Source organism: Pantherophis guttatus, chromosome 8 (assembly GCF_059756535.1).
Source record: "Pantherophis guttatus breed Tessera chromosome 8, ASM5975653v1, whole genome shotgun sequence".
Classification (NCBI taxonomy): Eukaryota; Metazoa; Chordata; class Lepidosauria; order Squamata; family Colubridae; genus Pantherophis; species Pantherophis guttatus.
Genome location: NC_142070.1, coordinates 22,030,945 through 22,044,070, shown reverse-complemented (window position 1 = coordinate 22,044,070; position 13,126 = coordinate 22,030,945). Strand labels below are relative to the sequence as shown.

Here is a 13,126-nt window from a genome sequence, read left to right as displayed (position 1 = left end):
TTTTTTTTTTTAAAGGAAAATAATACGAAATATGTATATATCGTCGCTCATTTTTCAGGCTTTTCCTCACAGGAAGAAAAGCGATCGGAATCCATGCAACATGGATTCCTCCCATAATGATTAATGACACCCCTTTTCTTCCTTACCACCCCTCAAGAGGTTGGATCCATTCGCCCTTTGCTATACGACCCTCGCTGGAATAATGGTTCAGTCCACCTCGGGAGGAAATGCTTCGCCAACCGACCAATTGGAATCTTGCCTCGCCAACCGACCAATCGGAAGAGTCCCGGGAGAAAATTCAAACACTGAAGCTCAATTTTAAAAGATAAGTCCTAAGAAGCGAGGCAAGATGGCGGAAGAAGGCGGCGTTACCGTTTGCGTGAGAGTGCGGCCACTTATTGCAAGGTGGTTTTATTTTTGTTCCTATGTTTAGATATGGGTTGCCTTTTTTAATTTGCTGTTTCGGGGTCTTTGATCGTCAGTTTTGCAGCCCTCTTTTCCTCCAGTTCAATGTAGCATTTGTAGGATTCTCCTTTCCAATTTTCCCTTGTAGTACAGAACTTATGAAAGTAAGTTAAATGGAGAGACAGAGAAAGGAGGAACTGACTTTATTCAATATTATACATAGGGAGGGAATAAATCGCCCCCCTCACCCCCCCATCCAGGGGTCAGTACGGTGAAATGTTTAATATTAACTACCAGGACGAGATGGGAGAATGGGGAGTGAGCAGCAGCTTTGAGCTTTGCTCTCCTTTTTACTCTCTATTTTTATCCTTTTAAAAAAATACTCTTTCTGCTTTTAAATCAGTTTTTAACTTTGAACTTTGTTCTCCTTTTTACTCTGTTTTTATTTTATTTTAATTTTTTTAAAAAAAACACTTTACTTTTAAATCAATTTTTAACTTTGAACTTTGTTCTCCTTTTTACTCTATTTTTATTATTTTTACTTTTACTTTTTAAATCAATTTTTAAATTTTAAAAGCTTCAATTTTACTACTTGAGAGGTTTATCTTTTACTCCCAACTTTTACCCCAGTTTTTTACTCCCAATTAGTAAAGCATTTAGTGAATGAGAGGAGAAAGTTTTCTCTACTAAGCAAACTAGTTATCCATGGCTGCGACAACGCCCAGAGAACCTAAGATAAAAGACTTTTTTTCAGATAACGGACACTGCAAATAAGTCTCCTTACTTGTAATAGCCATTCAAGAAACCTGGTTAACCGAAGTGGACGAATCAGTACACCTGCCAGGCTTTCAGGGATCCGCCTCCCCAGCTCAAAAAACAAAGGGAGACCCTCTGGTGGGTTATGCATTCTTATAAAGCAAGAGTTGCAATGGCAGGGGTAGAAACTATACAACGAAGACAAGTATTTGTACTTCCTAGCTGTTAAATTTGGATATGAAGGGTTCGAGTTAATACTGGTAAATGTGTATATCCCTCCAAACACATCCCGGTATTATAACTCTGAATAAAGGATGGGCTTGGAAGTTATCCTAGATCAGTGATGATGAACCTTTTTTCCGTTGCGTGCCAAAAGCGGGGGGAGCGCGGGGAGTCCCATGCATGCCCACACCCATAATTCAATGCACCCCGCCACCCCACACCTACGCGCATGCATGCACGACCCCCGCTTTTGGCACATGATGGCCCGGTAGGTCCATGCTACCAAGTGGGCTAGAACAATCCAGTCATCTACTACTGACTGGCTGTCAGCCTTCAATGCATTCTCTAATCTCTCTAATATTCTGAAGAAACACCTAACAACTAAACCTGCTACAAAAAGAGCCCGGGTGGGTAGACCCCGTTGGTTTGATCCTGAATGCCAGCGACTGAAAAAGTAATTGAAGGCAGCCATGAGGCTCACCCAGAGGAATCCTACTGTTCATATACAAGCTGAGATGTTGCACACAAGAAGGGAATATTAAAAAAATTATAACATTAAAGAAAAAAATGTTTTGCCATTTCAATCTGGTCAGAATTTGAGTTGGCTGCCAGAAGTCACAACTCAGTAATATTTTGGCGCTCTGTAGCAGGTGTTCTGAAGGAACGGAGATTTGCTTTTGACATACCAATCTCTGCTGAGGACTGGGAGAATCATTATCACTGTTTGTTTGCTTCCACGGAACCTGCAGAGAAACTGTCCTTAAGCAGTGATCTAGTAAACCCTAGAACTTCCCCACCCCCACCCCCTTGGCCACCAGTCTCTGAAAAGGAGATACAATCCATCATTAAAATCTTAAAGAGCAATAAAGCCCCAGGTGAGGATTTTTTACCAGCGGAATTATTCAGGAAATTTCCCAATTGGTGGGTCCAGTATTAGCAGGTCTTTTTACACATATAAATAATACCTGCCATATACCAGATGGTTGGAAGATGGCAATAGTTGTCCCCATATATTAAAAAGGATAGGCCCATTACCCTATCTAAAATTAGAGCATATAATTACTGGTGCAAAGTCTATGAAATGGAGACTGAGCAAATGTCTACTAGAGCAAATAAAATTGCAATCACAAATCTCCTGGATCACTAAATTAACAAATTTTGTAAGAAGCTGTGGCCATCCTGTCTCTTGCATAACAGGAGAACGATTTAAAAAAAGGATATATGAGCACAAAATGATATAGCTATCCTAAGTGGGTAACTTGAAATGGCTGAGCAAACACAAACATACTTTTCAAATAGATATTTGAAATTACAACTGCCAAAACATCATAGGGAAATATTTACGCGAGAGAGATTTGAACAGCTTGACACAATGGTCAGATATGGGAGATTCCATTCTATACCCTACAATGAGCGTCTGCGTTTGCGGAGCGGCAGAGGTAGAAGACCTGGCTCACATCCTATTTGATAGTTGCTTGTATAAGGGGGTGAGAGACAGGTACCTTGGTCTGTATACCAAACGAATGACCCATTGGGATCCCCATATCAAAACAACTTACTTTATGTGCGGCCAGAACCTGAAAATAACATTTAACACAGTACTTAAACAAAATGGTTCAGTTGAGATCTGCATACGTGGGACCGATTGGGGTAGATTGTAAGGGTGACACCGAAATACAATTTTATGTCATTTTATCTTATATTATAACTATTGTATTTTATCCTACTCTTATTTTAAATTGTTTGTATAGGATTTTATTGGTGATATGTATTTGAACTTTGTGCTTTGATATGGCCTATAGGCTAATCAATAAAGCTAAAAAACCCAGTATGATCTGGATGATTTCGATTCAGGTCTGACCTGTCTGTTCTATGTAGTTTTCCTGAAAATGCTTCTCTGTCTAAAATGCACTTATTATGGAGAAAATCTATCTGGTTACTAAGAATCAGCAGACTTGATGGCACATAATCAATCTGAAGACTTCTAATTTCCATTATTCCCATTTACAGTTGGGTAAAACTGAACTCTGTGTACTCTTTCTCATGTTAGTTTACATACCAGCTAAGAGTGTAGTATGCATTTTCTAGAAGTTTTGACGTCAAGAAACTATAAACCTTGTGTACTTGTGTGAGATCCACCAATTTAAAGCTCATTAAGGGGCATATATCAATTTTTAGGGAAAAGGTTTCTCTTTATTCCTGAAATAATCTACTCACCTGAAAACCTTGATTCGTTCTTTCAGAGAAAATGAAGACCTTGATGAAAAAGGACAGGTTTCATGGAAAAGTGAAGACTGCACTGTATCACAAATAGATGGAACCAGGTCATTTGTCTTTGGTAAGCTCTTGATAACTCCAGAAATGTGTATTTGTGTGGTTTTCAGCATGAGTATATGTAAAGTAGAGAAGAATTTACAAATGGAATGTCTTGGATTAATTAAAAATGCCATACTAAATGTACTAATTAACCCTCTTGATCTTTGCGCATTTTATACAATAGTGGGATTCAAAAAAATTTACTACCGGTTCTGTGGGCGTGGCTTGGTGGGCGTGGCTTGGCTTAGTGGACGTGGCAGGGAAGGATGCTGTAAAATCTCCATTCCCTCCCCACTCCAAGGGAAGGTTACTGCAGAATCCCCATTTCCTCCCGATCAGCTGGGAATTGGGAGGTAGAGAGTAGATGGGAGCAGAGCCAGTCAGAGGTATTTACTGGTTCTCCGAACTACTCAAAATTTCCGCTACCGGTTCTCCAGAACTGGTCAGAACCTGCTGAATACCACCTCTCATTTTATATGTGTATAGCAGATGCATATTAATTTTCTTTAGAAGAAGCATTGAATATCATTCATTGTTTCGGTAATCTGTAACCCAATCTGTTTCTCTGGTAGCTGAAGGTGGCATATATGAAGGGAGGATGTCACTCTTCTTTCTATGCCCAGAAAAATGACTCCTATAAATGTATGGATGAATAATATTTTGACTTGTTTAGTTGCATTGGATGCACTGGTATCTTCTGCTAATATTGTTCACGCTACATTCAATACTACCTTTCATTTTTACCTCCCAAGAAATAGCTGTTTTTTTGGATCCATTAGCTCTAAAAATCAGGAGACTATGAATTCTAGACTTGACGTGGGCACAAAAATCGGCCTTGTCACTTTTTCTTAGCTCAATCCATCTCACAGCATTGTCATTGTGGAGAAAAGATTGATAGATATATAGGATCAGTAGGTTTGCTTACTGATGACAAAAATAAAGATGAGACAAAAAGCTAATTAATGAAAAACATGAATAATTTTCTCTGTTGATGCTTAAACATCAGAAGAGCCCTTCTTGGAATATGGTAGATTTTTACAGAGGCTATCATTTTTGTGATACATTTGTTACTTTTCTCCTTGCTGGGCAACCTAGTTGTCTCTTGAGTTTTGACAGTTAAAACATAACTTGCTATGATTGTTATTCCGTTTTCAGCAAATGTTTTAAATTACAAATGAGGTTTTCCTGTTAATTCTTTCAAGTTTTTATCTCTTCTTTGGCTTTTCTGCTCTCAAACTGATTTCATTTTTTAGTTCCTTCTTTGGAAATTTTTGGATCATAATTTTTGTTCTTCTATTTCTGGTGAATTTTCCTACATCTTCATTTGTCCCCCAGAGTGGAGAGGGTTTCCTCTTTTAAATTCTTGGGAGTGATCATTGGTCAAGATCTCACCTGGAAAAACAACATGTCCCTGGTGGTTAGTAAGGCCCAACAGAGACTACATTTCCTTAGAGTCCTGCGGAAAAATCATGTGGAACAACAGCTGATGACTTCTTTCTATCGGTCCACGATAGAAAGTGTTTCACATACTGTATAACAGTATGGTAAACTGGTTTAACAGCTGCGGACAGGAAGGCACTACAGAGAGTGATCAATTCGGCACAAGAAACCATTGGTTGCCCACTAACACCACTGGATGACATCGCCAGGACTCGCTGTTTCAGCAGACTAAGAAAGATACTTAGGGATGATTCACACCCTGGCCAGGGTCTCTTTTCACTTTTACCATCGGGAAGAAGACATTGAAGTAGAGCCAGCCAGACAAAAAGGTTTAAAAACAGCTTCTACCCATGGGCTGTCAGACTCCTAAACACAATCACAATCACTCCACGTACATATGGAAATTTATGACTAGGGTTTTCCCCGCCAATTACATGTATAAATTGGGAATTGTATTGTCTTGTATTTTCTGTTATGGATTGCCACCAGGGTGGATTTGATTTAAATCAACTCTATTTAAATCATAATTTTTAAAGAGCAACTGTCATCTCTGCTACTCCTTTGACCCACTGTTGACTCACCAATAGTCCCAGTGTTGCAGAATATACAGCCTCATGCTACATAACTAAGCTCCATTTCATGCTGAATAAATTAAATTATTTATGTATCTTAAATAGAAAACTATATTACGATAGATTTTTACCCCAAAAGTTTTTTATTAAAATAAATTCGATAAAAATAAAAAAAAATCCGATTTAAATTTAAAAAATCTGATTTTTTTTTAAAAAAATCATTGATTTTTATCCACCCTGATTGCCACCAATACGCTAAACCAATTTTGTTGTATACATGATGTATAATGACAATAAAGGCGATGATGATGATGATGATGATGAATACAGTGCATTTCCTAGGTTATATTCAGAATAAAAAACTGTATAATCATTAAACAGGATACTGTATGAAGGATAATACTTGTGATTTAGCTTAAACCAAATAATTATACAAATGCTAATACCTATCATACAGGTCAGTCTGCACTACTATTAATCTTCTCATTGTTCCCACCACCCATCTCCTTCCCCTTATGACTGTAACTTTGTTGCTTACAATTTATATTGATATTGTTTCCTGATTGCTTATTTGTACCCTATGACTACCATTAAGTGTTGTACCTTATGATTCTTGACGAATGTATCTTTTATTTTATGTACACTGAGAGCATATGCACCAAGACAAATTCCTTGCGTGTCCAATCACACTTGGCCAATAAAAAAGAAAAAAAAATTCTATTCACAATTGTTGCTCATTATTGGCATAATACATCCTCAAGCAATTGATTTTGGAAGGCTGCGTGTGCAAAGCTGCTTCAGCTTACAAAATACTGACAGTCCTTGATTTACCACAATTGAGCCCGAAATTTGCTTTTAAGGAAGACAAGTTTTGCTCCATTTTATGACCTTTCTGGCCACAGTTAAGTAAATCACTGCAGTTGTTAAAGTTAGTAACATGGTTAAGTGAATCTGGCTTCCCCATTGGACTTTGCTTGTTAGAAGATCACAAAAAGTGATCACATGACCCCAGGATACTGCAACTGTCATAAACGGGAGTCAGTTGTCAAGTGTCCAAATTTTTAATCCTGTGACCATGAGGATGCTGCAACGGTTGTAAGTTTGATAAATGGTCATAAGTCCGGTTTTTTTCAGTGTCATTGCAACTTTATGAAATAGTCACTAAATGAATGGTTGTAAATCGAGGAATACCTGTATTCACCTGATGATTTTTCAGGGACTGGCCACAGTGCCTACAGATTAATTTTTTTGCTTTCTTTTGAAGATCGTGTGTTCCACTCTAACAACAGTACAAAGGAAGTCTACCAAGGTGTGACTGCTCCTATTATCAAGTCGGCAGTTCAAGGATACAATGGTACTTTAAATAATAATCCTTGTGCATATTTCCGCGGGTGGCTATTAATTTGAACTAATCATTCTCCTTCTTTTTAGGGACTATTTTTGCTTACGGTCAGACAGCTTCAGGCAAAACGCACACAATATTGGGTACCAAAGATGGTCCAGGTATCTTACCCATGGCAATTAATGATGTCTTCAATACCATCTGCAGTGTAAGTGATTCCACTGAACGTTTATATTTCAGCTACCCAAGGCTTTTGCAGAAATGACTGGTATTGAAACTGCAGCTGAGTTCCTAGCTTCTCATGCCAGCATTTTTCAGGCTGCATGTCATGTTTGTCATCCTAGAAGCTGCAAGAAAATGAATGGAAGGTTATCAGAATGGAAGGTTATGCCTCTCGTTTTCCAGCCCCATGCAACAATATGCTGAATTCAAAGTAGCTTTCCAGAGCCCATTGTAGAAGATGTGAATGTTCTTCTGATTTAATACTACTTGTGTATCTTTTAAAGGCGTGATCAGGGAGGCTTTAATGCAAAGGTCTGGCTATCTGACTCAATCTGCAGTGTGCACAGAGGATTACTGTGGAAGAGAAGAGAGGCTGGGGTATATCAAGGAGGCTGCCAGAGCCAAAAGCAAACTATAATATGCTCAGAGCACTTATTGGGAAGTGCGCTCTTCTGTTCACAAAAAGTTGGGGTCATAGTAGCAGTAGCAGACTTATATACCACTTCACAATGCTTTGCAGCCCTCTCTAAGCGGTTTACCGAGTCAGCATGTTGCCCCCAAGAATCTGGGTCCTCATTTTACCGACCTCAGAAGGATGGAAGGCCAAGTCAACCTTGAACCTGGTGAAATTCAAATTGCTGGCAGTCAGTAGAAGTAGCCTGCAGTACTGCACTCTAACCACTGCACCACCAAGGCTCATATACAGTATAGCGAACATATTGGAAGGCTAGATAAAGAAATTTGGAGTAAAGTCATTGGTTTGCTTTCAGGTGTAACTAGCCATACCTGGAAAATAATTTTGCATGAGTGCCCATGATACAGGTTGTCCTTGACTTACAACCATAATTGGGACTGGAACTTCCATTGCTAAGCAAAGCAGTTAAGTGAGCCGCCTATGATTTTGTGATCTTTTTTTTTTTTTTTTAATTCTGCAGTTGGTAAGCAAATATGGCTTCCCTCAATGACTTTGCTTGCTGGGAAAGTCTCAGATAGTGATCATGTGTTCCCATTGTAAACTGCCAATTGCCAAGCACCGGGATAATAATGACCATGGGGATACTGCGATAGTTGTAAGTGGGAGGATGGTCATAAGTCGTTTTTTTAAAAGTGTTGTAATTTTGAAAAGTCATAAGTCAAGGACTACCTGTATGCTTTTAAAATTCAAAATAACAGCTAAGAGCCTCTTTCACCAAGTTTTTTAGTCACAGAAAGATTAGTGTTTAAGGTCACTATCTAGGGGAGCACATTCTTAGGACTGTCACAAGTTGAGTTAAAAGACTCTTTGACCACAAAATTCTTATGAAGAAGGCTGTGTTGTCAATGTATAAATTTGCCTTTCTTTAGCCACCAGTCCTCTGGTGTTGGACTATCATCACCGCTGACAGATGACTTGATGAAATTAGAGTTGTAGTCTAACAAATAATAAGGCATGGCTGGAATACAAATACGAAAGCTTTGTGATAAATGGCATTGTCATTAAGAATGTATCTGTGGAACAAGTTGTCTTCAAACTTATTGATGAACGTAATGTCTCGTAATTTTTAGATTCCAGATAGGGAATTCCTGCTCCGTATATCATACATGGAAATTCATAATGAAACTATACAAGACTTGCTATGCAGTAACATTAGGAAAAAGAAGTCATTGGTTGTTCGTGAAGACATCAATGTAAGTACATGAGGCTGGACAAATCCACACCTCTAATGCGGTTCTCTAGCAAGCCTCCCCATTGCAGCCACTCCTTCACTAGTCTCAAGTATTCTGGGTTCTTCCCAGGCTGGCCAGGGTTTTCTGAAGGTTTTATTCATGGTTAAGTCAAAATCAAACATTGAGCCCAGTTATGTATGCAAGTACAAAGCACAATACTCACAACTGTTAAAGTTGATTGGTATAATAATCAGATGTTTCATTCTCTTCTAGAGGACAATCTATGTTGAAGATCTGAATGAAGAAGTAGTGGTTTCTCCAGAAGAGGTTATGAGCTGGCTGAAGAAAGGAGAAAGTAAGTTTTGCTCTCTGATAATGGTTTAAATGCACCGATCATTATATGCAAATCTCAGATTTCTAGATCTGTTAAAAGTCAGGTTTCCGTATCTGCAAATGAATATATAGTACCTTCAATACACTTTTCTTTATTGGCTCCTCTCTGCAGATGAATATTCCCCATAAATAAAATCTGTCTTTCTTGTCCACATGGGCAACATACTCCTATATGCTCACATATACACTTATAGCACTTTGACTTATGTATCACTCCATAGTGTGTAGCGCACTCTGAGTGGTTTACAACATCAGCATATTGCCCCCAACATTCTGGGTCCTCATTTTACCAACTTCAGAAAAATGGAAGGCTGAGTCAACCTTGAGCCAGTCAGGATCAAACTCCAGAGTGTGGTTGGAGTTTGTAAAATAGAGTTTGCACTCTAACTACTGCATCACCAGCACTCCTATATAACTTTCTTTCTCCATTCCTCAGGCATACATGCAAACATGTGCATGCACATAGCAATGAAGCCACTATGCTGAATTAGCCATTAGTGGTATAGTACACTTTAGCCCTTTTCTTGAAAATAAAAGAGTAGGAACTTGCTGTGCTGCTACCCCTGTTCACAGCGGGAGTGGGGTGATCTTCAGTTGTTTGGAGGAAATAAAGGGCTGCTCTAAGAGTTCCCAGAAAAGAAGTACAAAATTGGAGGGGTTGGTTCTTTTATTCCTAACAAAATAACAAGAGTTGGAAGGGAAGTTGGAGGCTGTGTAGGAGTTCAGTGGGTATGGGATGTGGGGAAAGGGAGTCAGCTGTGTTTGCAGGCACCAACTGCTGAGGTCTATTTTATGGGAAATGAGAATAAGTAAAGAGAAAATCCAGTATAAGAATAATCTGTATCTAATGTTTCTTCTAAACAGAAAACAGGCACTATGGTGAGACAAAAATGAATGAAAAAAGCAGCCGTTCTCATACAATTTTTAGAATGGTAAGTGATTGCTAATTTTTGTGTTCCTGCCTACATTTAGTTCATGCCACAGTGTTCAGCAGCATCTGCCATGCAGCTAAATAAATAACCACATTACTCAGAATGTTGAATGGCACATATTTTCCACCAAGTAAATAAACCTGGGCTGAAGACCATATAGATTGAAGCACTTTAGTTCTTAGTGACTCCTGTAGGAGAAATAAGGCCACAGGTCTGATGAAGAAAATCCTGGCCTCAAGGTTTTGGAATTTATGGTGATAAATATAATGCTCCCTTGATGATTTTGAGGAGCATGGTCTTTATTTTTATTTGGCCAAACCATAAATCCTGTTCCCAGACAAATGGCTGTTCAGTTTTGCTTGAAAACTACACTGTCAGAACAGCCTTAAATCTTAGGAAGCAGGCTCGTTCAATTGATTGATAGTTCTCAAGGTCAGGAAGTTCTTCATTATTTTGAGTTTGGTTTCTCTGTGTAAAGACTTCATCCATTGATTCTTGTCCTATCACTGAAGAATCAATCTACATTCCTGCTGATAGTATTCCTATCATATCTGCCCTTGGCCGCCTTCAGACTTTGAATTGGGTTTTTATCTTCTAACAATATGCAGGAACTGATAAAGTAATCCCTTATAGCCATGATGGTGAACCTATGGCACGCGTGCCAGAAGTGGCACGCAGAACCATCTCTCCGGGCACGCGAGTTGTTGCCCGTTGCTCTTCCAGATTCCGTCGCACCGGCCAGCTGGTCTTCATGTGCACAGGAATGCCAGAAATCGGAAGAGCAGCAGACGGGAGCACATGTGCGCGCCGGGAAGATAATCTTCCGGTTTCCGGCACACACACTCCCGTTTCAGCAATTGGTGCCGGAAAGGTTCGCCAACACTGCCTTATGGGGAAGCATATGCTACAAATAGCTTCATTGTCTTGTGACTGAATTCTGAGGCAACATGGTTTTTGAATGGTGTCCAGCTAGGAAAGATTGCCTCCTGTCCCTTAAGGTAGGGGAAATTAAGCCAGTACACATACTGCACTAAAATTAATGTGATGTGTGATTCCATTTAAATTTTTGTCTAGTTCCCTAATGTATAAAGGTGTTTTTAAATCTGGTTTATGATATTATCTTTTTTTTTTTTTTTTAAGATCATTGAAAGTAAAGAAAAGCATACTTCTGGCTCAAGCTATGAAGGAGCTGTAATGGTTTCTCATTTGGTGAGTTATTTGTAATATGTCACAGGTTAAAATAAGTGGGATATGATAGTACACTGGTGTAACTTTATAAACATTAAGTACCAGTTATGTTCTGATTTATACTCGGGCTGGATAGGCTAATAAATTTCACCTGAATCAGACAAAAAAAATTGGGCCTGAGTACATGGGAAACCCCTCCCCAAGTCCCATCAACAGCTACCAGAACAAAGGAAAGGGGATAAAAGGGTCCTGAAGCCCACCCACTCTTTATTGTCCTTGGACCCAGACTTTGTGATTTCTGTCCCTCTGGATGGTGCTTGCCAGCCTAGTAGCATTGTAGCCAGTAAAGTTTGCTATTATTTTAAATTCAGTGTGTTCTAAAGACCAGTTTGTGCCTCAGTGTTCGCTGGAAAGTGATTTGAGTGTGGCTATTTTTCCAGTGCTGTGAATGTGTGAGTGAGTGAAGATAAGCTGAACTTGGGAGCACGTGTGTAAACTCTTGCTTTTTTTATATTGGCACTTTTTGAATTTCAGCAAGTTTGACTCATCAGTTCTAATATTCGACAGTGCTCTTCAGCAAGTTCCACTGAAGGCAAAATAGTTTAAATCAGGGGTGGGCAACTGTGGCCCTTTTACAATCTGTGGACTTCAACTCCCAGAATTCCTGAGACAGCCAAGCTGGCTCAGGAATTCTGGGAGTTGAAGTCCACAGGTCATAAAGGGGCCATATTTGCCCACCCCTGGTTTAAATAAAACTAAGCATAACAAATTCTGTCTCAATATTTCAGAATTTTGTAGATCTGGGAGGAAGTGAAAGAGCCAGCCAAACAGGAGCTGAAGGTATGTGTTTACTTCTCAGTGAGATTTTTGGTAATTCTATAGTAATTTGTTCCTAATTTATTGCCTTAAATAGACTACATTCATATCCTGCCATCTTCAAAGGCCCTCCTCAGACTGAAATAGTCATACATTAGGGTTCTACCTTTATCTTCTCCACATTAAAGTGAAAAGATTCTTCCAGAGGAATTCCTGTTTTGAATTACTCGATTTACAACAATTCATTTAGTGACTATTCAAAGGTACATGACTGAAAAAAGTGACTTGTGACCATTTTTTAACTTATGACCATTGCAGCATCCCCATGATGACATCATCAAAATTCAGACACTTGGCAACTGACTCATATTTATGACGGTTGCAGTGTCCTGGGGTCAGTCATCTGATCCCCTTTTGCCACCTTCTGACAAGCAAAGTCAATGGGAAGCCAGATTCACTTGACAGCCATGTTATTAACTTAACAACTGCGGCGATTCACGTAACAACTGTGACGAGAAAGGCTGTAAAACAGGGCAACATTCACTTAAACAAATGTCTCGCTTAGCACCAGAAATTTTGGGCTCAATTATCGTAAATTAAGGACTACTTGTAAACGTAGTCATGTGGGAATAGGGGGATAACAAATAATTGTCCATTCCTAAATGAACAGCTCTTAATAAAGGGCCCATACTGATCACTAGGAACTGAATGTTATATCTGCATCAAGTTACAATAGCCATTGTTGGCTAAAAATGTATGAATAAAATCACAATACAGTTATCTTTAATCTGTGCTAGATTGTGTTCTCACTTCTGTAATCATTAATGGTTATATATCTTAAACTATTAATGCCCTGCTATCAGAATGAACAAGTT

The 13,126-nt window shown here is 39.0% G+C and overlaps 1 protein-coding gene across 4 annotated transcripts in view; it reads left to right on the top strand.

The window, feature by feature from the left end:
* Positions 1–68: 68 nt before the first annotated feature.
* The window catches only part of CENPE (centromere protein E), a 69,085-nt gene continuing 56,027 nt past the window's right edge, over positions 69–13,126 (top strand). For 2 of the 4 annotated variants that reach the window (XM_034442203.3, XM_034442202.2), the window contains exons 1-9: positions 69–405; positions 3,627–3,721; positions 6,976–7,065; positions 7,143–7,261; positions 8,821–8,943; positions 9,196–9,277; positions 10,180–10,247; positions 11,388–11,456; positions 12,224–12,275. In XM_034442203.3, the coding sequence (XP_034298094.1) occupies positions 350–405; positions 3,627–3,721; positions 6,976–7,065; positions 7,143–7,261; positions 8,821–8,943; positions 9,196–9,277; positions 10,180–10,247; positions 11,388–11,456; positions 12,224–12,275 (754 nt within the window). In that variant the 5' untranslated portion in view covers positions 69–349. The remainder of the gene's footprint in view (positions 406–3,626; positions 3,722–6,975; positions 7,066–7,142; positions 7,262–8,820; positions 8,944–9,195; positions 9,278–10,179; positions 10,248–11,387; positions 11,457–12,223; positions 12,276–13,126) is intronic. The other 2 variants (XM_087875414.1, XM_034442204.2) reach the window with 1 other exon arrangement.